The sequence below is a fragment of the Nansenia antarctica genome, assembly GCF_963989245.1.
Source record: "Nansenia antarctica genome assembly, chromosome: 2".
Classification (NCBI taxonomy): domain Eukaryota; kingdom Metazoa; phylum Chordata; class Actinopteri; order Argentiniformes; family Microstomatidae; genus Nansenia; species Nansenia antarctica.
This window is the reverse complement of record NC_137675.1, coordinates 65,565,590-65,589,590: the sequence shown is the minus strand read 5'-3', so window position 1 is coordinate 65,589,590 and position 24,001 is coordinate 65,565,590. Positions and strand designations below refer to the sequence as shown.

The 24,001-nt window shown below is 43.8% G+C and overlaps 1 protein-coding gene across 1 annotated transcript in view; it reads left to right on the top strand.

Annotated features, from left to right (window-relative positions):
- Positions 1 to 1,920: 1,920 nt before the first annotated feature.
- Positions 1,921 to 24,001, top strand: part of LOC308176043 (potassium channel subfamily T member 2-like) — a gene marked incomplete at both ends in the record, with an annotated part of 36,220 nt that continues 14,139 nt past the window's right edge. The window contains 9 exon segments of the mRNA XM_080550638.1: positions 1,921 to 2,009; positions 17,415 to 17,494; positions 17,797 to 17,911; positions 19,386 to 19,434; positions 19,956 to 20,015; positions 20,758 to 20,832; positions 21,196 to 21,279; positions 21,838 to 21,932; positions 23,028 to 23,208. Of these exon segments, the coding sequence (XP_080406764.1) occupies positions 1,921 to 2,009; positions 17,415 to 17,494; positions 17,797 to 17,911; positions 19,386 to 19,434; positions 19,956 to 20,015; positions 20,758 to 20,832; positions 21,196 to 21,279; positions 21,838 to 21,932; positions 23,028 to 23,208 (828 nt within the window).

Here is a 24,001-nt window from a genome sequence, read left to right as displayed (position 1 = left end):
GCCTCAAACCATAAGCAGCTCCCAGCTACAGTATATGTATGTTGCTTTAGCATCCAGTTTAGTTTAGTCTCAGGAGTGTGATAATGTTGTTTATAGTGGGGGGGGGGGGGTAAGATAAGGAAAATAATTTTTCATGTGTACTGTTTTGCAATAAAGAATTGATTACAAAAAAAAGGAGTGTGATAATGTGAGACTGGATGAGTGTTGAAATCCAAGAACTGTCTCCTCTGAAATATTCAGGCAATGTTGTAGTTACCATGGCTACAGACCACCGGCCCACCCTCTAAATGTTGTGCTTTCCCGTTTTGTTTGTAAATTGTAGCTCATTTCAGAACATTTCTTAGTGCAAATTACAAGGCTTTTACAAATGTGTTGAATAAATAACTATAGTTTAGTGTATGTTTTATGGTACTAGTAATGAAGACATAAAGGAAGAATTGCTCTTAAATGTTTGTGCTTATGACAGTGGGCCACTAGAGGGCAAAATAAACCAAAATCTGCTTATTTAACATGCTGGATACATTTTGTTGGAAATAAAGAAAAATAAGTAGAGCATGTATGGATTTTGTGAGATGTACATGCAGAGAGTTCTGGCAGAAAAATCCTCTGAGAGGTGGCTTTTGGAGCATTTAAATTTCCTGTCTCACCAAAATTGATACCCAATTCAATGAGTTGCAGCTGTCCACACAGCATCTGAAGACAACGAATAATGTCTTTTTATTTTTTTTATTGCAGTCTAGTTTAATATGTAGAGGTAAAGATCCATCATTCATGTTGTTGTTGATGCTAGATATCTGATTAGGAGGACTAAACGTAATTATGTAATACGTGATTAACTTCATTGCAAGTTTAATTGAATAGCACCTGCAATGAGTTGCTGTGAGACAACCTGTCAGCCAACTCTCTTGGCTAACATTTACAATGCAGTGCTGTACCTTCCTGTCAGTAGGCCAACATGTACAGCAGTTACTGTATAACATGGCACAGAGGAAGATCATTAAATGGTCTCAGACTGGTATAGGCAAACCATTGTGAGTGTAGCTGGTGTGAAATATAACATGAAAAATAGACTATTTGTCATATAATATGCAAACATTTTGAGCCACTGTGCGCATCAATGGTTGCTTTTGGTTACACGTGTGAATGTTGGTTAGAGAGCTGGAAGATATATTTTTTTTTATCTGTGTGTCGCACTGAAGACTAGAAAGAGGATCTTTGCCAAGTGTGGAAAATTAAACGCACCACTAACTGAGCGACGCCAATAAAAACGGATAGCCTTGGCCTCATGCATATTTCAGCAAGCTCTAAAAAAGATCCCAAATGAAAATCTGTCCCCTAAATGGATGAACATAATACAGTATTTGAGTCATAAATAACCTAGTTCGTTTTACATGAGCAATCATTTAGCGTGACCTAGAATGTGAAATAAAATCTTCAGAACCACAATAGTCGTAACCCAGTAGACTACTGAATATGACGAGCTTTTTTTTCTCCAAATTTGACAAAGGTTATATTGACACTATATTCTTGTTTGAGGTCGTCCAATCGGCTTGAGCTCGTATGTGGCTGTGTGTGTCGCTGCGTCCGTAAGGAGCCAGTGGATGTTCACAGAGACAACCAGTTGCTCGCCAGTCTGTCACACCAAAAGTAGCCTGCCGTACTCACGCGCCTGTCACGGCAGAGCATCTTCGACCTGTTGCCTGAGCGGAAAAGTATTACAGCCTTGTTAGGAACATAGGAAGATAACAACTTGACTTTAGAGTGCCATGACTGGTATGAATTATTAGACATTTACCTAAAAAAAAAAGAATAGTTCATTTTGGGAAGCCTCATTCATAGGTGAGGCCAGGCGTCTCTGTTTTTGCATTCCCATCCTTGGGTATCTTTGCGCCGGTGGGTTCGGCGCCGAGGAGGGGAACCATGGTTGAGCTGGAGAAGGAGGTGCTCCCTCTGCCTCCACGGTACCGGTTCCGAGACCTGTTGCTGGGAGACTGGCAGACGGACGACAGGTATGCATGCACATGTTCAAACTTATTGTTTTGAAGAAACGAAGATTCAGCCCACACGTAGCCTACATCAATGGGTATAGCATTGTTTATACGCATTACGGAATTGTATCCTCAGCTCATGTATTCTTTTTTAGACGACATGCTTATGAAATGCATTTTGGTTCATTGCTATTCAACATTAGCCTACTACTTTGATTCCTTTCTACTGATGTGGCATTGCTCTATTGATGGCGCTGTCGCTTAGAGAACACACAGGACCGCGATTTGGGACTGCTGCAACAGGTTTCATACAGAGATGAACAAAGTGTTTTGTGTTTGATGAATATACAGAGACAGGTTGTAGAGAGGGTGTGTGTGTGTGTGTGTGTGTGTGTGTGTGTGTGTGTGTGTGTGTGTGTGTGTGTGTGTGTGTGTGTGTGCGTGAGAGAGAGAGAGAGAGAGAGAGAGAGAGAGAGAGAGAGAGAGAGAGAGAGAGAGAGAGAGTGAAAACTGCTCTCAATACATCTACTAAATTTCGTTGTATGGTACCTGTACTGCAATGACAATAAAGACCATTAATTAATTAATTAATTCATTCATTCATTCATTAATCTATTCTTAATTACATTCGCCTGTAGGTCTCTCTGCTACTGTGGATGTAGCCTATAAATTAAGCCTTCGTGCATGGACATCGAACTTGGAAAATTATTGTTTACATAATAAATGGTTAATCTACCCCTTATTCATTATTCAGCATGCTATAACGATATGCGTGTGGCCTTAACCTGACCTGGCAATTTCAGGTATGTGTGTCCTAACCAAGTGTCAATTAACCTGTCCAATTTTCAGGACCATATTTTGGCATGGTCGCCACATGCAAAATGATTGAATATGGGTATGCAACACTTGGTTTGTATATTTCATTATTATTACATGATTGAATATTTTCAATTTCACGCCTGGCGCCCCTTGTTGCTAGATGAGAAATTAGAACCAAAACACTTACTTGTGGTCTTGAGTGGGTGTTTTGAATCGGATAATTGGAGAAAGCTTGCATTTAAAAAGGTTAAAGTTGGGGAATGTGACCATAGAGCAGTCATGGAAATGGCCTTTATTCTGACAAAAATGGTAATTTCACATTACTGAACAAATAGGCTACAGTAACGGCTGTAGTGTGATCATTAGGGGGCTTGCTTCAGCAGAAACCTGTTAACAGTTCTGTGAGGAGAGGTTAAAGGGACACTTCACCAATTTGGAACCTCATTCATTATCTCCAGCACCATACTAGTGTCTAATAATGTATATATAATGGTGAATATATTGGTGAAGTGTCTCTTTAACCTCTCACCCCAATGATATATTTTTTAAGTACAAAACACTGGAAATCACTATTTTCATATGAAAACAGTGATTTCCAATGTTTTGTAGTTAATACTAAAAAGAAATAATTACCCCCGAGGACATCATAGAGGGTAATTTCCATTGGACTTCTTTCTCCTATCTTTTTGTCTACAAAATGTAGAAAACCACCGTTTTCAAATATGAAAACACTGGTATGGTGCGGGAGATAATAAATATGCGGTTAAAATCGGTGAAGTGTCCCTTTAAGGTTGACTTGAGTGAGACTCTTTCCCTTTTGAAAACACTGTCTACATATCAGTGGAGTCACTTATGTAGACAAAACCTATGTTGAGAAAAGATGTAGGTGACAAGAACAATGTGGCTGTTTAGTGGGATACACTGAGGCTTAAATCATTGTGACCGTCCTCATTGTTTTGGTTAAGAGCCTGCAGAAATATACAGCAGTGTGGCAGCACATGTGCTTCATCTGCTCCCAGAACACATTGCTGCATGTATAATGTATTCCCAGATGAGTGTTTGGGAGATGGCATGATGTTCATCACTCCAAAGGCTGCAGCGGGCATTGAGCTCAGAGGGACACTTGTGGGATGTGTTCATGTTCGCTATGAGCTCCTTTATTTGCACTGGCAGCACACACACACACACACACACACACACACACACACACACACACACACACACACACAAACACACACACACAAACACTCACCCACACACTATCTAATCACACACCCAGGGGTTGGAACTGAGTGCTACTCCTCGCCAATCAGACCGGGTTTCAATAAAAGCAAAGTGGCAAAATTGCATTTGGCGAAGCTGGTGTGTGTGTGTGTGTGTGTGTGTGTGTGTGTGTGTGTGTGTGTGTGTGTGTCAGTGTGTCAGTGAGAGCCAGAGAGGAGGGGTTAGTGAGAGGGAGGGAGGGAGGGAGGGATGTTCTGGCATATCATTCTGTCATGGGTCATGATGTTGATCCCACTGGGTTGGGGAGCATTAACAGGTATAAAATGGACTTGGGTGAAAGAGAGTGGGCTGATGAATAGTGACAGTCAGCTTAATTCCTAGTCTAAATCACAGGGAGTGTGGCCTGCTCCAGGTCCATTAATCCTAGGGCAGACTTCAATACTCCCTCAAACATGCCTACACACACACACACACACACACACACACACACACACACACTCACACACTCTCGCACTCGCATTCACACATACTCCCACACCCATGCATACACATGCACACCCATAAGTTATCTCCTTCACACATACACACACTCTACACTGGGAAAACACACATTACTGAGCCCTCTAATCCCACTTCACGTTCCCCCTGTGGACCACTTCCCCCTACTCCTCTTCTCATATCCCTACTTTCCCCTCCTTTAACATCCTCCTCCCCTCTCCATGTTTGTTCTGATTGGTGAAGAGCCTGTTCATTCCACACAAATACTGTGTTCACCTTTCCTTTCAAGGGCATTTTTCTTTTGTGGCCAAGTATGTTTTATTGTTTTTGTTTTTGATGTTCTGTTTTTATGCACAGCATGATCACATTACTTAAATGCACTGATTAAAATTCAGTTAATTCAGTTAAAGGATAGACAAATAATAAAATATGAAAACATTCATGGATACTGTAAAGGCAAAATTATAAGCAATGATTATTTTCATTTGATATATACTGACAGACATGACAGGTAGTGCTACTAGTCATTAAAGTCTGGCATATGCGTATAAGCACAAGAAAAATATCATAGCAATAAATCATAGGGCTTTCTGTAACCATCTGGAATACAGTATGATGTCTGTGAGCAGTCTGAGTCATTACTCTGAGGGAGCTAACTCAGAGTATATCATATTTGATATTACATTTGATCTCAAAATCAAAGGAAATGTCTACTGATGTAACTTGTATCACCCATCCCCTTAAACAGATAGGCCCACTGAGTTAATCAGAACTGAGTATTTGCATAGCTCTCATATCCACTTCTGCATGCACTTAAGTATATCACTATGCAGTTGGTAAACAGAAAGCCCTAAGAGTTTTAAATAAAGAAGATCTACGGAGCCAGAGGTAAAAAAAAATATTGGCCCAAAAGAAGAAAAGTTAAAGTGAAAAATGTTTTGACTGAAAGTGAACAAAGAATATTCAATCAATAGAATTCAAACGCATTGAAAATGAAAGCATTCAGCTGATGTTTGTATCCAATCATAACGTGTCCTTGGTCAAACCATTTATTTTCACTCTTAGTCCTTCTTGTGATTACAATGTTTTTCCACCTTCCTTCAAGTCATCTTGCCACATACTGAACCACATATACTGTAACTGTCAACTCATTATCATTCTCTGGTGATCTCAGCCGTTCAGTCCATGATGCAATTTCTCTGCTTATTTCTTTGACCCAGTCATAATATAGGGGTCAGGTCAAGCGAGGTGAGGTACTACAGAGATTTGGGGAATCGTTGTCAGGGTGTTCTGTATGTGTCGCTAGGCAATTGTCCGGTGACAAGTGGATATTTTCCTTTCAACTGAACACTAATGGTCTTGAATCAAGTGCTTGATGGAACATTTCTAACAGGACCCCGGGCTCCCTAGGTGTTTGTTTAATGTTCGAAAATGTTAAGAGACAGACTTCTCCCCGTACGCAACTGGTTTACAATGGTGTCGCAATCTATTTAAGTGCCAATGTTTCGGTCCACCAGCCTTTGTTATTTGGAATTTGGTTGACCTTTTGGTTGACCTATGAAACCATTACATCTGAACTGAGAAAATGCATTCTGCAACATACTGTACAAAAGCATCGGCAGGAGATTCTGGTATAGAAGTGTGCCACAGAGCAGAAGGCAGGTCCTAGTACCACTGCTCTTGTTAAACTGCCATTGTGTATGTGCTCTTTGGCTATGAGTCAGAATCCCTGGAAATGCCAGATGACTAAACATTGAAATCCAGATCTTTCGCAGGTTGATGATAAGCTTTTCACACAGCAAAATGATCAGTCTAGCCTTTGTCTGAAATAGGCTTGAAATAAAAACCCTTCACCTGAGTTGGTGGGATGGAGGTTGTTGATAGCAGTCTTTATCCTCGATTAGCACGTGAACTGGGTGACTAAAGAGGAAACACAGTCTAAGCGCATGTAGTCGGTGTGGTCAAATCAGAAGGGCAACCCCCTGCAAATATGCCTACAGTATCCTCTGCAGTCTCCTCTTGATTTCTGTTTCTTTTGTATACCTGTTTACACTCACTGTAGGTTTCTGGGATTCCTCGAAAGGAGTATAATTCAGATGTTATCAATAGCATTGTCCTGCAGTATAACACACACGCACACACACACACGTACACACACACACACACACACACACACACACACACACACACACACACAAAGACATGTTTGCCTAAATTGATCGAAGAGCAATAGTATCCATCTTATCACAATAGCAAGTCTCAGAGGGAGCTCTGCATAGTCCAAGATTATCATACAAATGAGAGTCCTTTGTCCGTAAGACAATCTTTTTATTGACTGTTGCCAGCACACCACCCCTCACTCAATCTCCCCCTCACCTCTGCAGTGTCTCCCCCCTCCTCATCCCTTCTCTCCAAGGCTCAAACTAGGAAGGTTAAAGTGGATCTTTTAATGTTCATCGTTGTTTTACATTATCATATAGCTCTAAAACATTGTGTATGTTGCTCACTGTCTAGATCAGAGTAGGATGTCACCCCATTGTAAAACCTATAGTATTCTTGAGCATTATGCAGCACATGGGTGAGGAGAGGGAGGTATTTAGGGATACTGATGGAGTCTGTGATGAGAAAAGTCACACTGTGAGAAGGAGCTTTCATCATCAGATCTGAGGCAGGGAAAGACCAGGGAGGGAGTGAGGGGGGGGGGGGGGCGGGGTCGGAGGGGTCTAGAGACCTTGTAATTAATTACCTGATTCGTGTGAAGTGTTACTGTCCAATGTAAATCCTCTTGGTAAACATTTGGATCAAAGCTAACCTAAAGTGTTATAATGAGAATGAATTGGTTGAGTGTTTTAATTGGCACCACCTACAATGGCATTAGTGTGTGCCCTGGAGCATGGGGGGGGGCAGATAATGCCAGCATGTCAGATCCTAACAAATGAAACCGTGCTCACTGTCCCTGACTTTTCATTTTAAAAGCACCCGGCAACAACCTAATTAATCAGCCGAGAGGAGATGGTGGCAGCCAGTTCTGAGGGGAGTAGGCAGGTCTTCTCCAAACAAATTAGTGGGGAGGGGATCAGGGGAACGGCCGACAGCTTGCCTGGTTGGTGTGTTTAATCAATATCCTGTGGGGAAAACTCTAGCTAGAACTGGATAGGCCTACTGTGTTACGCTGTGTCTCCCTCCCTGTCGGATCAGATAGCTGCTGTTTCAGCTCTCCCTGTCTTAGGAGGAAAACTACAGTCGGACATACCAGAGGTGGGATGAGAACATTCTCCCCTGGTCTTGGTCAGAGTGCACCTTAGTGTTCCACTCCTAGACTCCTTGTACATTATCTATGGGCAGTAGCGGACTGGCCACCTGGAGCACCGGGAGAATTCCCGGTGGGCCGGTGGATCTGTGGGCTGCGGGGCCGGCGGATGGGCCAGTGGATCTGTGGGCTGCCGGGCCAGTGGATGGGCCAGTGGATCTGTGGTTCACTACACCATTACATACGTGTGACAGGCCCATTGATCCATTCCTCTTTTAGTAGGTGCGGGTAGGGCTGTGCCTTGTTGTCACAGTCTATGTTGTTGTCCCAGGCCGTCCCTGTCTAGGGGAATAGACTGCAAATAGCAGAGTTCTTAATGACGATGGATAATGTCCAAGGAGCTGGAGCTGAGGTGGAATCAGAATCAGAATCGCTTTCATTACATCCCAATGTACACAAGAGTAAAATGATTTGGCTTTGGTTCCACAACATTGGCATACCAGCATCAAGATACAAAATCACGGGGCGCCGCTTAGGTGGCGTAATGGGTTAAGCGTCAACCATGTAACTGCAGGGTTCCCGGTTCGATTCCGGCCGGGGACATATCCTGCATGTCATCCCTTCTGTCTCTCTCACCCATCCTTCCTGTCAAAGTCTCTACTACTGTCTCTATCAATATACTAAATCACAATAATAAGTGTAATAAGAAAGTAATAAAGTGATGGTACTACAGTGGCTTCAATAGTGCAAAAAATAAATTGATATATAAATATAATACAGTACAGTAGTTAAGTAGTCAAGTAGTTTACAAGTAATCCAGTAGTGTTGTAGTTATAATAATATAATGGGTTCATTTTTGTAGTGTGCGTGCAGTTTTGGGGGTGCCAGTCTTTTGTTTTCTTCCAGTGCAATTCTGTTTGACATCCTCTCGGTTTTACCCCCGAGGTGTTCGGTATTTCCCCGACGGCAATAGCTCTGACAGTGGAACTAAACCTTCCCCTTTAATCCATTTGATTGCCACAGGTATTGGCCCTCAGACGATGGGAAGGCATGTAGTTGGCCTCAGGCAGCTGGAGGGAGGACATACGCTGAATGCCTTGAGGAGATCCTTGGTGGTTATCTCCATCAGTGAAGCATAGGGTCCCGAAGGAGATTCAATGTAAAATTCACAGGATCTTCAGGTTTTTACCAAGGCGTTATTTTCAGTAGACCTTATTTTGAAACTGCTAGGCTTTAATGAGCCTGCTAAGGGAATTCCCTGACTGTTCTCTACTGAGACAAGCTCTGTCAACACACACTAGCTCTCTGCTGAGGCTAGCTAACACAGCCGTAGGGGCAGCCTGCGCTGTGCTGTCCTGGAGTCAGTATTGTATGCTAGAGATAGGCCTTGTGACATCAGCGTGGGGGTTGGGAGGCGCTGTGCACTACTGCTGGGGGGGAATCACAAACACACACATCCACTGATCATATCTCCCTTGGTCCCAAATCATATTAGCTTAATATGCTGCAGGAATCGTCTTCTCCTTCATGCAGCCATCGAGACACTTTTGAGAGGGCAGAGGGATGAATCTCCTGATATTTCATCCATATTACTTTGCACATGTCCTCGTCAGTGGTAATTTAAGACGGGCTATGAAATAGATTGAGATTTCCTTTTATTAGATCAAATGCCTGCACGCATCAATGTAAAATATAGAAGGTTAAAGGCTGAGGTAGGGAGATGTGAAATGTAGCAGACGTTTGGATCGATCGGTAATGGTGTTTTTGAACAAAGATACACGGCTAATCCTGCACAGCTTTAAAGGCTTCTCTATGATAGTTGGGAGTAGTAGGGTGAAGGAGGGTAGGCTATGTAATGAACAGACCTGTTAATGGACCAATGCATCAGGACAGCTGGAAGTAGACAGATTTGGAGGAGACAGTAATTTATAGGGCTGTCACGGTAACCACACCACCGCACCACTACGGTTGTGTTAAGTCACCCACGGGGTCAGAGCAAACAACCTCAACCACTGCCGAGTTTTTCTCGGGTTGTTTAATGTTTGTTGTCACATTCTGTTTGACTTGCTCCATCATTTTAGTCCCCTATTATAACATTTTAGTCGCATCATCGTCATTATAACATAAGATTGAGTTCTGATAGAATCTCAGCTTTCTAACCAAGCCAGATTTGTCTGTCAGTTACAGTGGGGTTAGGGTTAGGGTTACTGAACACTGATTTGGAGAAATCCCAAAAAGTTCACTCTTTTTTTGAAGGTAATGTCGATATGACATTCCACTCATGACACAGCGAACACTCGCACCACAGCTAATGAAGAGAGGCATTTCTTCTTTAACATTAAGCAAATCAAATAAATCATTATGAGCTAGCTGGCTATGAGCTAGCTGGCTATGTTCACAGTTCTAGCTGGCTATGTTCACAGTTCCGCTAAAGAGTTTGTCAGCTTGATTTTAGCTAAACTGTACTACAAGGCAAGACCACAAGCAACCACCTTGAATGTTAGACTTTGAAACCGATGTGAAATGGATAGAAGATAGAACACATGTTCTTACTTAGTCAAATGTATTTGTTGTAAGTCGCTTTGGATGAAGGTGTCTGCTAAATGCCAAAAAGACATGTTGTTCTAGTGAAATCTGATTGCGGTTCCAGCCATGGAAGACATGGTGTTGAGCCACTTACATGACTGCGGGTGGCGAAACTCCAAACCACGACAGCCCTCGTCATTTAGTGATGGGCTTGTGTGTGTTTACATGTGGCCGTGGCAACCGCAGTTTCATCTCCTATTGTAAAGGGTGTTCATTTCCCCCCTCTTTCAGCCTTGAGCACTGGTGGATATCCTGCTGATCTACTGCCCTGTTGATCTGCCACCATGTTGATCACACTGATTGTAAATTAAGTAAATGTCATGTAAATGTCATGTATGTGGTTCGCCAAAAGGCTTCCCCCCTTTGATGCTGATCTTTGATGTGTTATTATTTACTAGGATGGTATTTAAGGGTGCAATGGAGATGCATTGGTTTTGGTTTAGGCCTGCAGTGCACCAACTCTGTCCCTGACCCACACAGCTAAGACTATGGTAAAACAGCCATTTGTTTACAACCGACTCATCGTTTCTTTGTATCTTTCTTTTAAATATTAAATGGATTATTTTGTTAGAAACATATTTTGCTATTCTCATTCTTCCTATTTGCCTCTATCAAATATCGTGGCAACAGTTCAGATAAACAACAGCACACTCGTGACCAGGTTTTCACATAGAATTTACTTTAATTGTGGCCTGGGGTGGTCCTGCACCAATTACCATAAACTTCACAATTCTCCTGCATGGCAAAAGCATATAGTGAATCATGTCTGTAACATAGAGTCAGTTACAGTATAGGTGTCTGTCATGCAAGGATGAGTAAATCATTATCAATCATATTATTCATATTATCTCCCTGCGGTGATCCGCAACATCCCTACCCTGGACGCCTTTAAAACAGCCTTTAAGTCCCACCTGTTTGCCAAGACCTTCGGCCTCTAGTTTAGTTGTTGTTTTTGTTTGCCTGACTGTTTGTCTGACTGCTATTTTCTTGTCTCTCTGTAAAGTGACCTTGGGTCGGCTGAAAGGCACTATACATTTAAGTTATTATTATTATGATGCCATTATTATTATAGCATGCACACTTTTACCTCTTCAGAAGTATGTGACCCTAGATTAATCCACGACTCTTAAAGGTGCAATCTGTAATTCAAACAACAACAAGGCTGAGGGATGAGGCTGGAGAAATGAGGCTGGAGAAATGTAAACACTCTCAAATTCATAGACAGAGTGATGAATGCAAGGACTGTGTGTGTGTGTGTGTGTGTGTGTGTGTGTGTGTGTGTGTGTGTGTGTGTTTGTGTGTGTATGTGTGCGTGCGTGCGTGCGTGCGTGCGTGTGAGCGCCCGCGCGTGTGTGTGTAAACAACAGGTCTAGCCCAAGAAAGAACAAGAGTGATAGATGGACTCAGGGATGAATAGAAAGAGAAGGGACGGCAGTTTCACAGAAGATGTAGGGCCAGTTTTAATCCATGAAGACCAAGAGCTTGGCTGGAAAAGGGTTGAGTAAAAGGCTATTGTGCACACTTACTTAATGTCATTGTGGCCTGTACGGCTCTGGTAAATGATGACTTTCATTTTGTTTGCAATGTGGAGGGTTTGCGGCGGTAGGCGAAGAGCGAGCATTGGAGGCTCTAGTTGAGATACACACTTCCATCAGTCATAGTGCAGACTGATTGTTTTTTCTCGCTTTATTGCGGCTCCCTTTAGAGAAAGAATAATGGAGAAAGAGAAGGAGGGGATCTTAAAGTGCTTCAGTCATTATACAGTAGCTATTGCGTGGGAATGTAAATGATTTTCTGTGTTACTTACAATGGCGATTACAATGAGTTGCAGGGGCAATATTGAAAACATTGGATTGCCACAATATTTCAAACAGTAACACTTTCATTCATCTTTCTTAACATCAGAAAATGTTTTTTCCCAAAACAACCACACATCTACAACACTTTAGAATTTGCAATGTTTAATTCAATATCTCTTATGTTGATCTGCTATTCTATATGTATAAGTCAGTCCATATGAACATAAAACAATGACATCTCAAAAGTGTCCTTGCCTCATTGTGAGTTAATATATTCATAACATGCTCAATCCTGAAAAAAGAGGACAGATGAATAAAAATGTGTTTTCCACAAAATGGTGTTCTGTCACCAGATCAAATCAGCAGGAAGAGGTCTTATGCAGTGCAATGTGAAAGTCTCTCTTTTTTATTTGTATTCTCACTTCATCACACTATTTTGTATGCTGTGGTTCAACTATCCAGTGTTTATCTGGGTCAGGGTCGAGCTGCCCGTCTCTCCCCATGGTAGAGGCAGAGCACACCTTGCCTCTCTTGAGCTGCAAGGCAGGTGTGTAATTTCTTTGCCTCCTGTCGTCCCATTGAATTCACCTCCCTTCATTTGTAGGCTGTGTGTTTGCCATTGTGTGCCATTGTGGCCGTTGTGGCCTGTTTCCCTGTCATCTCTGACTGTTCTCTCCTCACTGTGCACAATGCTACTCCTTCATTGTTACCAGTTACTGTTGAATACAGTACATGCATTGAGGGCGATAGTTCCAATAATATCTCATCTTGTTTAATGATCGTTTGCCGAAGGCAAGAGTGAATGTCAAGGAAATGATTAAAGCACTAAAATGCATGTCAAGGAGAAGCACTCTAGGTTTCTTTGAAAGTTTTCCTGTCTTACTATTGTATTTTTCTTTCACATACTGTACTATCTCAAAAGGAGCCCCCAATAACATGAAAGGATTTGTAATGGGAGTACATACAGTGCCTTTCAACCTTTTTGTTTTCCTGAGTGACATATGGAGATTATGATAAGCTAGGCCTGTAATGGTCAGGCCGAGCTCCTCAGTTGTGTGTCTTTTGGATAGCATTACTCCTCAATGTCTTTAGTGTGTCAGTGCTGTGTCAGTGCCCCGCCCCCCCTCTTTCTGTCTATCTCTCTCATAAATGCAAATGCTAAAATGCTAATTTCTCTTCCTTAGGCTCATGACTCATGCTCACAATTAGGTCTGCTGTGTTTTTTTCTTTCTGTACTCCTACCTGTTACGACCAGTTAATGTCTTGTTTGTTACTCTGTTTAACCTTCTGGGAAGATCTATGGTTTGGACCCCTGAATCCCTTTCAGGATAAAAACCAAAACATTATGTGACATTGCTTTGATAAACGGCACGTGTTGCCTAGGGCACATTTGACACCACGACCGTGTCCCCCAGAGCCAATGCAAAGACACCTTGTCACTGACTGTCAAACACTATTATTTGAACTAACAAATAACTAAAATAATAAGAACTTTTTTTTCTGTTGCCACCAGTTACGTCATTAAAAGATTTGATCTACCAAACCAATTATTTTCAAGCAATTATCTACTCCTGCATTATATTGTCTTTGTTTTTTTAAAGCCTTGCGGGTGGATTTGCAATGTTATTGCCAGGGGGACCACGTTACTGTGTGTGTTTGTGTTTCTTTTGCTTTGAAACTATGCTCTTTATGAGCTTTTAATGTGTTTTCCCTTCTCCTCCCTCCCCTTAGATAACAAATCGTTGCCGTAATCTATCCCACAGTCCTCCTGCTTTTATTGGCCAATATTTCCACTTGACTTCTCCACTCCTCCAATCCCATCAAGTGAAAATGCTCCCTCTTAGAGAAGCACAGGAGCAAAATTACTTCTGAAATGAATTTCTCCTATAGTGGAAAGTTACCGCAGAGCTTCTCACAGATGTGCAGAGACTTTGATAAATAGAGATATGCATGGATGGTTGGATGGATGAGAGGGGGGGGGGGGCGGTGTCACCTTTCGCATTTTCAGTCAGGAATAACAATAATGCGGAATGGTGGAATGAATGAAAGATGGGTGATTTGACAGTAGCTAAAAAAAGAGGGGGGGAGAAGGGGGAGGGATGTGCCTGGCGGATTTAGTTGTAAAGAAAACAGATTAGTCTGACAATCATGAACAGGTGCCAGAGAGCACTCACCATTTTTTGGTTTCTTTATCTCTGTAAAGGATGATGGCAAGCAGAAAGTTTTTACCCAAATAGGTTGATCATACTAACTGGATCGGAGGTTCTCTCATTAGAATTGGAACATTTGTAAAACTAATGCTTGTTTAATGATCTTATCAGTGCTAATTTAGGACTCCACTAAAGGAGCTCGTCTGAAAAATCGACCTGATGTACCACGATTGTAAATTAATGTAAATTAATCTGCCGTGGGACGATGTGGGTCTTACTTTATACTACAACATGGATGTTTTATAAAAATGACTGCATGTAGATGGCGCTGATCATGTAGCGGTCCTTACAAGTAGCAGTCATTACACACTGTGTGTGTGTGTGTGTGTGTGTCTCTCTCTCTCTTAAGCTACAGAGAGTAGAAGCTTCAAGAGAGCACATGCTTCAAGCTATCTATTCAGGACAGGTTTCACTTATACAAAGCTATGACTGACAGACCAAAGGAGACCTCAGCAAGCATGACTCTTGGTACGACCACCGAACACACTCTCAAGTCCTTGTTTGCATTCGTCAGCTTGTGTGTGTAAGAGAGGGAGAATGAGAGCAATGCTCCATCACCATAGCAACAAAGAGCAAAGTTTCCCTGGGTGTTGCCGGGAGTGTGGGGTTGGTTGGAGTGAGACTGACCATGTGGGGTCCTGTGTGTTCAGTAGCGTTGAAACCCTGTGAAGACCCCCACTAGTTGGGAGATTGTGGCCTTTCACTTTCAGAGACACCACCAGTGTGTTGTGGCTGTGCATTCATCCCCTATCTGAGTCATCCCCTGCTTCTTCTATCGGCCTCTCTATAGGATGAAAGTGCAGGAGGGAACAATCTCTCATGAGGTGGTCTCACGTAACGATGTTGAGACTGTCTTGTTGACAATACGTGTGTACGTATGTTTGTGTGTGTGTGTGTAAATGGTAAATGGTAAATGGTAATGGTTGTCTTGTTGACAATACGTGTGTGTGTGTGTGTGTGTGTGTGTGTGAGAGAGAGTGTGTGTTTAACTCCATGTGTTTGTGTCTATACAGACTTGGACAAATTTGTTGGTACCCTTACAGCTCATTGAAACAATGCTTCATTCCTCCTGAAAAGTGATGAAATTAAAGGCAATTTTCTCATGTATACCGGCATGCCTTTGATATGTCATAGTGTCATAGAGTAAAGCAAAGAAAATGTGAAAAGAGATCAATTATTGCTAAAGAGATCAATTATATTCTAAAACGGTCTGGACAGATTTGTTGGTACCCCTTAGAAAATATTATAAATAATTGGATTATAGTGATATTTTAGTTAACTGTTTTCTTTAATTGGTATCACATGTCTTCTATCACAATCTTATAATCAGTCATTCAGCCTATTTAAATGGAGAAAAGTAGTCACTCTGCTGTTTGGTATCATCGTGTGCACCACACTGAACATGGACCAGAGAAAGCAAAGGAGAGAGTTGTCTGAGGAGATCAGAAAGAATATTATAGACAAGCATGTTAAAGGTAAAGGCTATAAGACCATCTCCAAGCAGCTTGATGTTCCTGTGACTACAGTTGCAAATATTATTAAGAAGTTTAAGGTCCATGGGACTGTAGCCAACCTCCCTGGACGTGGCCGCAATTGACAAGCCACAATGCTTCTGGGAGAATGTCCTTTAGACAGATGAGTCAAAACTGGAGCTTTTTGGCAAGTCACATCAGCTCTATGTTCACAGACGAAAAAATGAAGCTTTCAAAGAAAAGAACACCATACCTACTGTGAAACATGGAGGAGGCTCGGTTATGTGTTGGGGCTGCTTTGCTGCGTCTGCCACGGGGTGCCTTGAATCTGTGCAGGGCACAATGAAATCTCAAGACTATCAAGGCATTCTGGAGCGAAACGTACTGCCCAGGGTCAGAAAGCTCTGTCTCAGTCACAGGTCATGAGTCCTCCAACAGGATAATGACCCAAAACACTCAGCTAAAAGCACCCAATAATGGATAAGAACAAAACATAGGACTATTCTGAAGTGGCCTTCTATGAGCTCTGATCTGAATCCTATTGAATATCTATGGAAAGAGCTGAAACATGCAGTCTGGAGAAGGTACCCTTCAAACCTGAGACAGCTGGAGCAGTTTGCTCAGGAAGAGTGGGCCAAAATACCTATTGACAGGTGCAGAAGTCTCATTGAGACAGAAATCGCTTGATTTCAGTGATTGCCTCTAAAGCCTCCATACCATTTTCATTTGTTTTATTATTTTAAATATTCAGTTGAATCCAAAATCAAAATCTGATTTCTATTAAATATGGAATAAACAATGATGGATGCCAATTACTTTTGTGAGTTATTTCAGATAAAATTGTGGGTTCTTCTTTTTTCGTCGAAGGGTACCAACAAATCTGTCCACATCTGTATAGAGTATATGTGTCTGAGACTGTGAGTCTGTCTGGCTCTGTCTGTCCAGCGGTCTATCTATCTGTGTTTCTATGTCTGATCAGGGGGTGGGCACATGTACAGCACATGGGTGTAATCGTTTTAATGACATATTCAGGAGTGTATTTTCAGGCTTTGTGTGGGCCTGTCCTCTCACAGTATGGCCTGGTCCAGGGAGAAAGAGCAGTAATTATTGACTCATGTTCAGCAGAACATCAGAGGGAAGTAATTTGTTGCTCTATATTTAATCAGTAGAGATAACAAGGCTGACTGCAGCTGTCTGTGCCATGGCAGACTGGGAAGAGAAGCAGGGACACCATTTCCTCCAAAAACCCATTAGTCTTTAATATAACCTCACTGTTTTTTTTTTTCCAGTGTATTCCAATCATTATCACCCTCTCTCTCTCTCCCCACATTCTCTTCCATAATGGTCTGTCTATCCAGTCTCCTCTTCTCCATTCTGTCCCTCACCATCGCCTGCTCCCCCTCTATGTTCTCTGCTCCATGACTTCTCCCTGGTTGTCTTTCTATCTTTCCCTCTTTCTTTCTATCATTATCTCAGACACTCCCCTTCATTCCTCTTTTACTCTCCTCCTCAATCCTCTCTCTCTCTATCTCTCTTTATTTTAACATATCTCTCCATCCCTCTCCTAGAGTGCAGGTAGAGTTCTATGTGAATGAAAACACTTTCAAGGAGCGCCTCAAGCTGTTCTTCATCAAAAACCAAAGATCCAGTGAGTTGTTTGTGCTTGGATGTCACTCTCCTTGTCTTATTGGTTGGTCCATTTATTTCTGTGTTGTTGAAGTTTTCCTGAATGTGATTGGCTCCTTTGTTCAATTACTCTGTGCAACCATGTGATTCTGTTAGTGTGTTCATGACGTTTGTTTGGTTGATATGTGACGTGACGTCCCCTCGCTGTCCTGCTGTTTGTTTATCTGTTCTCTGTGACCTTATTGCTGTACATATGTGTTTTGTTGTATTGATGTACAAGTGATATGTGGACTATTGTTTTGCTGGACTGTTTCTATACTGCAGGTCTGCGGGTACGAATGTTCAACTTCTCCCTGAAGCTGCTGAGCTGTCTCCTCTACATTATCAGAGTCCTGTTGGACAACCCACTAGAGAACAACACACAAGAGGACACAGAATGGTGAGGAAGAGGGCTGTATCAGATAAGAGGGTCTGTAGTGGATAATGGAATTAGAGAGTGGAGAATGGTTTGTGGAGAGAAAGGAGTGGTAAAGAGGGAGGATAAGGATTAAGACGGAGGGGTCAGCTTCAGTGAAGGAGAGGGAAGGGAGAGGGAAGGGAAGAGAGAAATAAAAGAAGCAATTGACACATGTCGAGAAGGAGGTTTATTTGACTCTCACACAACAATGATGATTTTCACTTCCTTTTTCTGTGTGTTGTCCCCTGCAGTTTGGACTGTCCTAAACAGAACGTGTCTGCCCATTCCTGGAGCCAGTTTGACTGGTAAGCATGCCTGCCCCCCAGTTCATCACAGTTGTAATTGGGAGAGATGACTATGGCCTCTCCGACAGAGAGGGGTCACACAAGATTCAGCAACAGGACAGTATAATGAGACCAGAATCAATAACGTTTGTGATCGAGTGGCTTGGGGGCCGTGATTCTGAACATTACACTGGTACATGCATTTGTCACAATGCTCCTCTATGGATTACATGCCAATGTAGTACAAACATAGTGTCAATGCAGCCTAATCAGCAGCTAGTGTGCGTAAAGCAGTTGGGAGGCGGTTGGACGTAGAAATCAGAGACAGGCTCATTGTAACGCCTGGAAAGGAAATGAGGACTGGTACCGTTTGGATATTCATTCTCATTCCATTCCAGGCATTTCAACGATTCCAATGATTCCTCCCTCCCACCCAGCCTCCCCTGATGTAACGCGTGTGGAAAAAAGGAAGTCGTATGGAACTGGCAGGCACAGAGTGTAAGAGGGTACAGTAAGAGGAGCCCAGGTGCTCTGCTCTGCTCTGCCTCCCACTCAGGGACACATTGATTTAATTAGCGGCCGGTGACACTGTGGAAGCTCTCTCCCCAGATGAGTAAAGAGCATGATAGAGTGGGCTCAATGAAGGAATCGAGCTGCCCCCCCCCCCCCCCCTTCCCGGTACCATGCAACCCAACAGCCTTGAAGGAGTCAAACGAAACACAGCTCAGCGCAGAGGCAGATGGGAAGGGGGTTAGGTCGGATGTATATTGAATAAAGGGGTTGAAGTTATTTATCACCGATATACACATCTTACAAAAGGCTTCTCCTAACAATGAGGTTGTGAATTCAGTTTTTTTTTTCTGTAAATATAGATTTGATATTTTTACAATGGAAGTCGTTGCCAGCTGGGGGGTTTTAGAGGCAAGATACTAAACAAAGTGATTTAGATGGAATGTTCATGGCACTGAATGGATTGCATTTGAACGCGTCTGTGTCGAAATATTTGTGTTGTCTGCATCCTCCGTTCCCGTACTTTTCTTTCTTTCTGTCTTTTTTTTATTTTATTTTTTTACTCTGTGTGTCTTCTCTCTCCTCTCTCTGTTTCTCCTGTCGTTCATTCTATCACCTCCTCTCTCTGTTTCTCCTGTCGTTCATTCTATCACCTCCTCCAGGGATCTGATCATCTGGGTGAAGAGGCCTCTGCCCCTCTGGGCGCTACAGGTCAGACATAGTGTTCTATTAAGACACATGGAGTTTGTCTGCTTACACACACACACACACACACACACACACACACACACACACACACACACACACACACACACACACACACATACACACATACATTTACAGTCCTACATCAGGTAGATGCACTACTGCCTAGTTGCGGGTTCAGGTGGTGGCAGAATTGTTGCAAGTCGTGTCGGGTGCGGGTTGTAAAAAATGAACCCGCGCAGGAGACACACACACACACACACACACACACACACACACACACAAATAAACACTCACGCATAAGAAAATCGCCCACACACATACAGTACGCACCAAAACATCTCTTGTAACACTATTGTTTGCTATAAGTTCTTCCTGCTGGAGCTGAATCATACACCAAAACGCCTACTGATTACACCCCCACACACACACTATCTCTCTGCTACTATTCTGTGCTCTCTCTCTCTCTCTCTCTCTCTCTCTCTCCCCCTCCCTTACTCTTTTCCCTTTGATATGTCCATCTCCAGGTGCTTGTAGCTTTCATCAGTTTCTCAGAGACCATGTTGCTGGTGTACCTCAGCTACAAGGTGAGACCCTACACTGTAAATCACAGTTCATTCTCAGACTCCACTATAACTAATTTCTAAATGCCAGCACAAGCGTGTGTGTGTGTGTGTGTGTGCATGTGCCTGTGTGTATGTGCCTGTGTGTATGTGCCTGTGTTTGTGTGCCTGTGTATGTGCCTGTGTGTGTGTGTGTGTGTGTGTGTGTGTGCGCACCTGTGTGCGTCTGTATGCGCCTGCGTGCGTCTCTGTGTGTCATATCTTTGTGAATGTGAATTGCCTCTCTCACTGTCTCCTCTAGTTCAGTCAGTGTCTTTAAAGATAGCATCTTCCATCTTTTTAATCAGGCATCAGAGTGACTGCCTGTGAGACAGTTGGAGGGGTTAGCCAGCGTTACCTAGCCTCTGATGGGAACAGACTGCTGGTGCATCTGTTAAGCGCTATCGATTCCTATGGACCTAGAAAATGCCTGTCCACCCACACTAACCGTCTCCAGTCAGCCATAAGCAGGCTGCAGACACATAAAAGGTGCATGTTTGACATTTTAATTGAACTGGAAGCTTAGCCGACAGCAATACTATACTTCCTGTTTTGGTAGGAGGAGTGATCTGTAAAGTCACTTTTATCCGTTTCCCTTTTCAACCGCGTTAATACAAGCCAATTTCTTTCCCACAAATCCAGTCAACGGGAAGCGTTATCTGGTAATCCCCGGGGTCGCCATGACAATGGAGTTTCCTTGAACCCTTGTGTGTCGTTGTGTTTCCAGGGCAACGTCTGGGAGCAAGTGTTGCGTGTTCCGTTCATTTTGGAGATGATCAGCGCAGTCCCTTTCGTGATCAGCGTGAGTGAAACCCATAATGCATCGTTGCACACAGACAATGCCGATACGCACCGGGAACTCTGTTGTGCTTTTGTACAGCTGTTTAAATCCCAACTGGGAATGCATTTCACAGATGACATAAGTACATGCATTTCTTTGCGCGATAATATACCTTGCTGTCACAACGTTCCACCCCTCACCCCCCCCCCCCCCCCCCCCCACACACACACACACAAGCACACACTGTTTTTTTCACACTGTTTTTCACAACATATGTCAACATAATACACATGATTTGATTTGAACATAATGCTACACATGAATGGCGTGTTGTTACCCATCATGAAGACAGAGTGGTTTAAAGCGTTATCTTCTCGTTCTCAGGTGATTTCCCCCCCTCTCAGAAAGCTGTTTATCCCTGTGTTTCTGAACTGCTGGCTGGCCAAACATGCCTTGGAGAACATGATAGTGAGCAAAACCATCATATCTACTGTCACCATAGCTGTTTTTTTGTATTTTTTAGCACTTTATCTCTCTCTCTCTCTTTCCTTCTTTCCAGGTGTCTCTGTCTCTCCATCATTTCAGCTTTATCTTAAATCCACTGTTCTGTGTGCGCCTATCTTGTCTTCATTCATATCAGATCTCCAACTCAAATCCACTCCTCTCAGATTCGTGTTGTGTTTCAGACTCCTTGTGTACATTGTTCTGTCTCTAAACCGCGTAGTTTGTAGCCCTCCCGTTCCCATTTCTTCTCTTTTCTAAGTGCTGCTGTGGAGTTCTGTTATGTTGTAATTTTTCTCTCAGTGGAAGAACAGCAATTCGACCAATTGTGTTATTTTTGTCCATATCCCTCCATTGACCAGATGTGTGTTTTCTTCAGTGTTTCCAGGACATTTCAAGGTATTTTATTCCTCTCTCCTCCCCCCCACCCCTCTCTATCTCTATCTCTCTACCTTCCTTTCTCCTCACTTCTCCCTCTCCCTCTCTCTACCTCCCTTTCTCCTTACTCCTCCCTCTTCTTTCCAGAATGATCTGCACCGGGCAATCCAGCGGACCCATTCAGCCATGTCTAAACAGGTCCTGATCCTCATCACCACTCTGGTCTGCCTCATGTTCACCTGGTGGGTCAGCACAATCACCATTATCCAGGGGGAGGGAGGGGGGAAGGGGGGGGGGGGGTGGATGGAGGGAAGGAAGGAGGGTGGGAGGGAGGGGGGAGGGAAGGAAGGAAGGAGGGTGGGTTGGGGGGAGGGAGGGAGGAATGGAAGGAGGAAGGGAGGGAGGAGGAGGAAGAGCAAGGGAGTGGGAGAAGGAGGGTGAGAGAAGAGACAGGAGGGAGAGGGGCAGAAGCAAGCGGGAAGGAAACGAGAGAAGGAGGGAGGAGGAAGGAGGTGGGAGGTGGAGAGACTGTGGGGAGAACATGAGAGGAAGATGAGAGGAAAGATAAGAGACAGATAATGTTCTGAGGTAGAGACAGAAGAGGAAACAATTTTCAAGAGAGAGAGAGAGAGAGAGAGAGAGAGAGAGAGAGAGAGAGAGAGAGAGAGAGAGAGAGAGAGACAGGAGGCGGGGGACTACAAGAGTGAGATAATGTTCTGAGAAAGAAGGCAGAAGGAGAAGCTTTCACAGGCCTAAAGAGGGGCCTCATGGTATTTCCCTGTACATAAGCCCGATGGCGCGTGTACATAAGCCCGTGTGGATTTGAGAAGTGAGTGCTTGGTAGAGCCTGGCATGGTGTGAATGCCCTGGCTTATACAGTAGGTCCTGGATGTTGGAAAAGCTGCATGAATGATACTGCCTGACCTTTTCTTCACTGACAACAGAGTGTTGACTCAACTGGCTCTTCAACACTGGGTAAATACATTCAGACACATCCACATGTGCACACACACACACACACACACACACACACACACACACATACACACCTACCTCTTTCAGATCCACTGATGCGTACAATAGCTGTCATTTAATTCTGGAGACGTTTCAAACTGAAAGCTTATACACATGAGAGAGTACATCCCTCTGGTCCTCGTTCAGGCTTACTTCCTTTCGCAACCCCATCCATCTCCGTTTCCTCACTCTGTTCCTCTCCTCCAACACACAATCTCCTCCTCCCCCTCTCCTCAACCTCTCTCCTCCCCACCCCACCTCTTCCCCTTTATCCACTCCCCCCCCCCCCCCCCACCGTCCTCCCCCCTCCTCTCCTCTCTTAGTATCTGTGGGATCCAGCACCTGGAGCGAGCGGGGAACAACCTGACCCTGTTTGACTCTCTGTACTTCTGCGTGGTCACCTTCTCCACCGTGGGCTTCGGTGACGTCACCCCCCAGATCTGGCCGTCGCAGCTGCTGGTGGTCATCATGATCTGTGTGGCACTCATCGTGCTTCCCATACAGGTGAGGGGGGGGGGGAGGGCTCCTGGACCAGCGATGTTCCAGCCCACACCAGGAAGCATAATGGCTCCATGAACTGAATATATGTGGATCTCCTCACCATCTCCTCACCATGCAGACAAGAGAAAGACCATCACTAATCCCCCCCACCCCCCTCCCCCAAAGCCCCACACTCCTGTCAAGTCATTTTCTCCACACATATGTGGAGCTGCTCTGCCGTGCTGCTATTGGGAGCTTTGGGAGCGGGGGGTGGAAGGGGGGGCTTGTTTGAGCAGGACAGGAAATGGCACACAGGGCCATGTCGCCATCCCACTCACTCTCCCAGTCTTTCATCCATAAATACCCCCTGACATTTACTGGCTACACCCCCTTCCCCCTCCCTTACCCCCCCTCGCCCCCTCAGTGTGTGTGCGGGTGGGTCTCAGCCCTGTCGGAGACAGCCTCCTGTGGGTCGGTCGGTCGGTCGGCCTGGGAACCCACAGAGCACATTAGCATGCTGCCCGCCTCCCCATAGCCGTCTTTCACTACCTACAGCCATCTGTCTCTCTGCTCCATCTCACCCTATTGTCTATCTGTCTATCTACGCTGTACCTCAACCTGCCCGTCTCCACCGTCAAACACAGCCTACTGTCTATCACCTGATGAAACCATCCCTATACTGTCTATCACCGAATGAAACCATCCTTACTGTCTTTCATCCAATGAAACCATCCCTATACTGTATATCACCTAATGAAACCATCCCTATACTGTCTATCACCTGATGAAACCATCCCTATACTGTATATCACCTGAT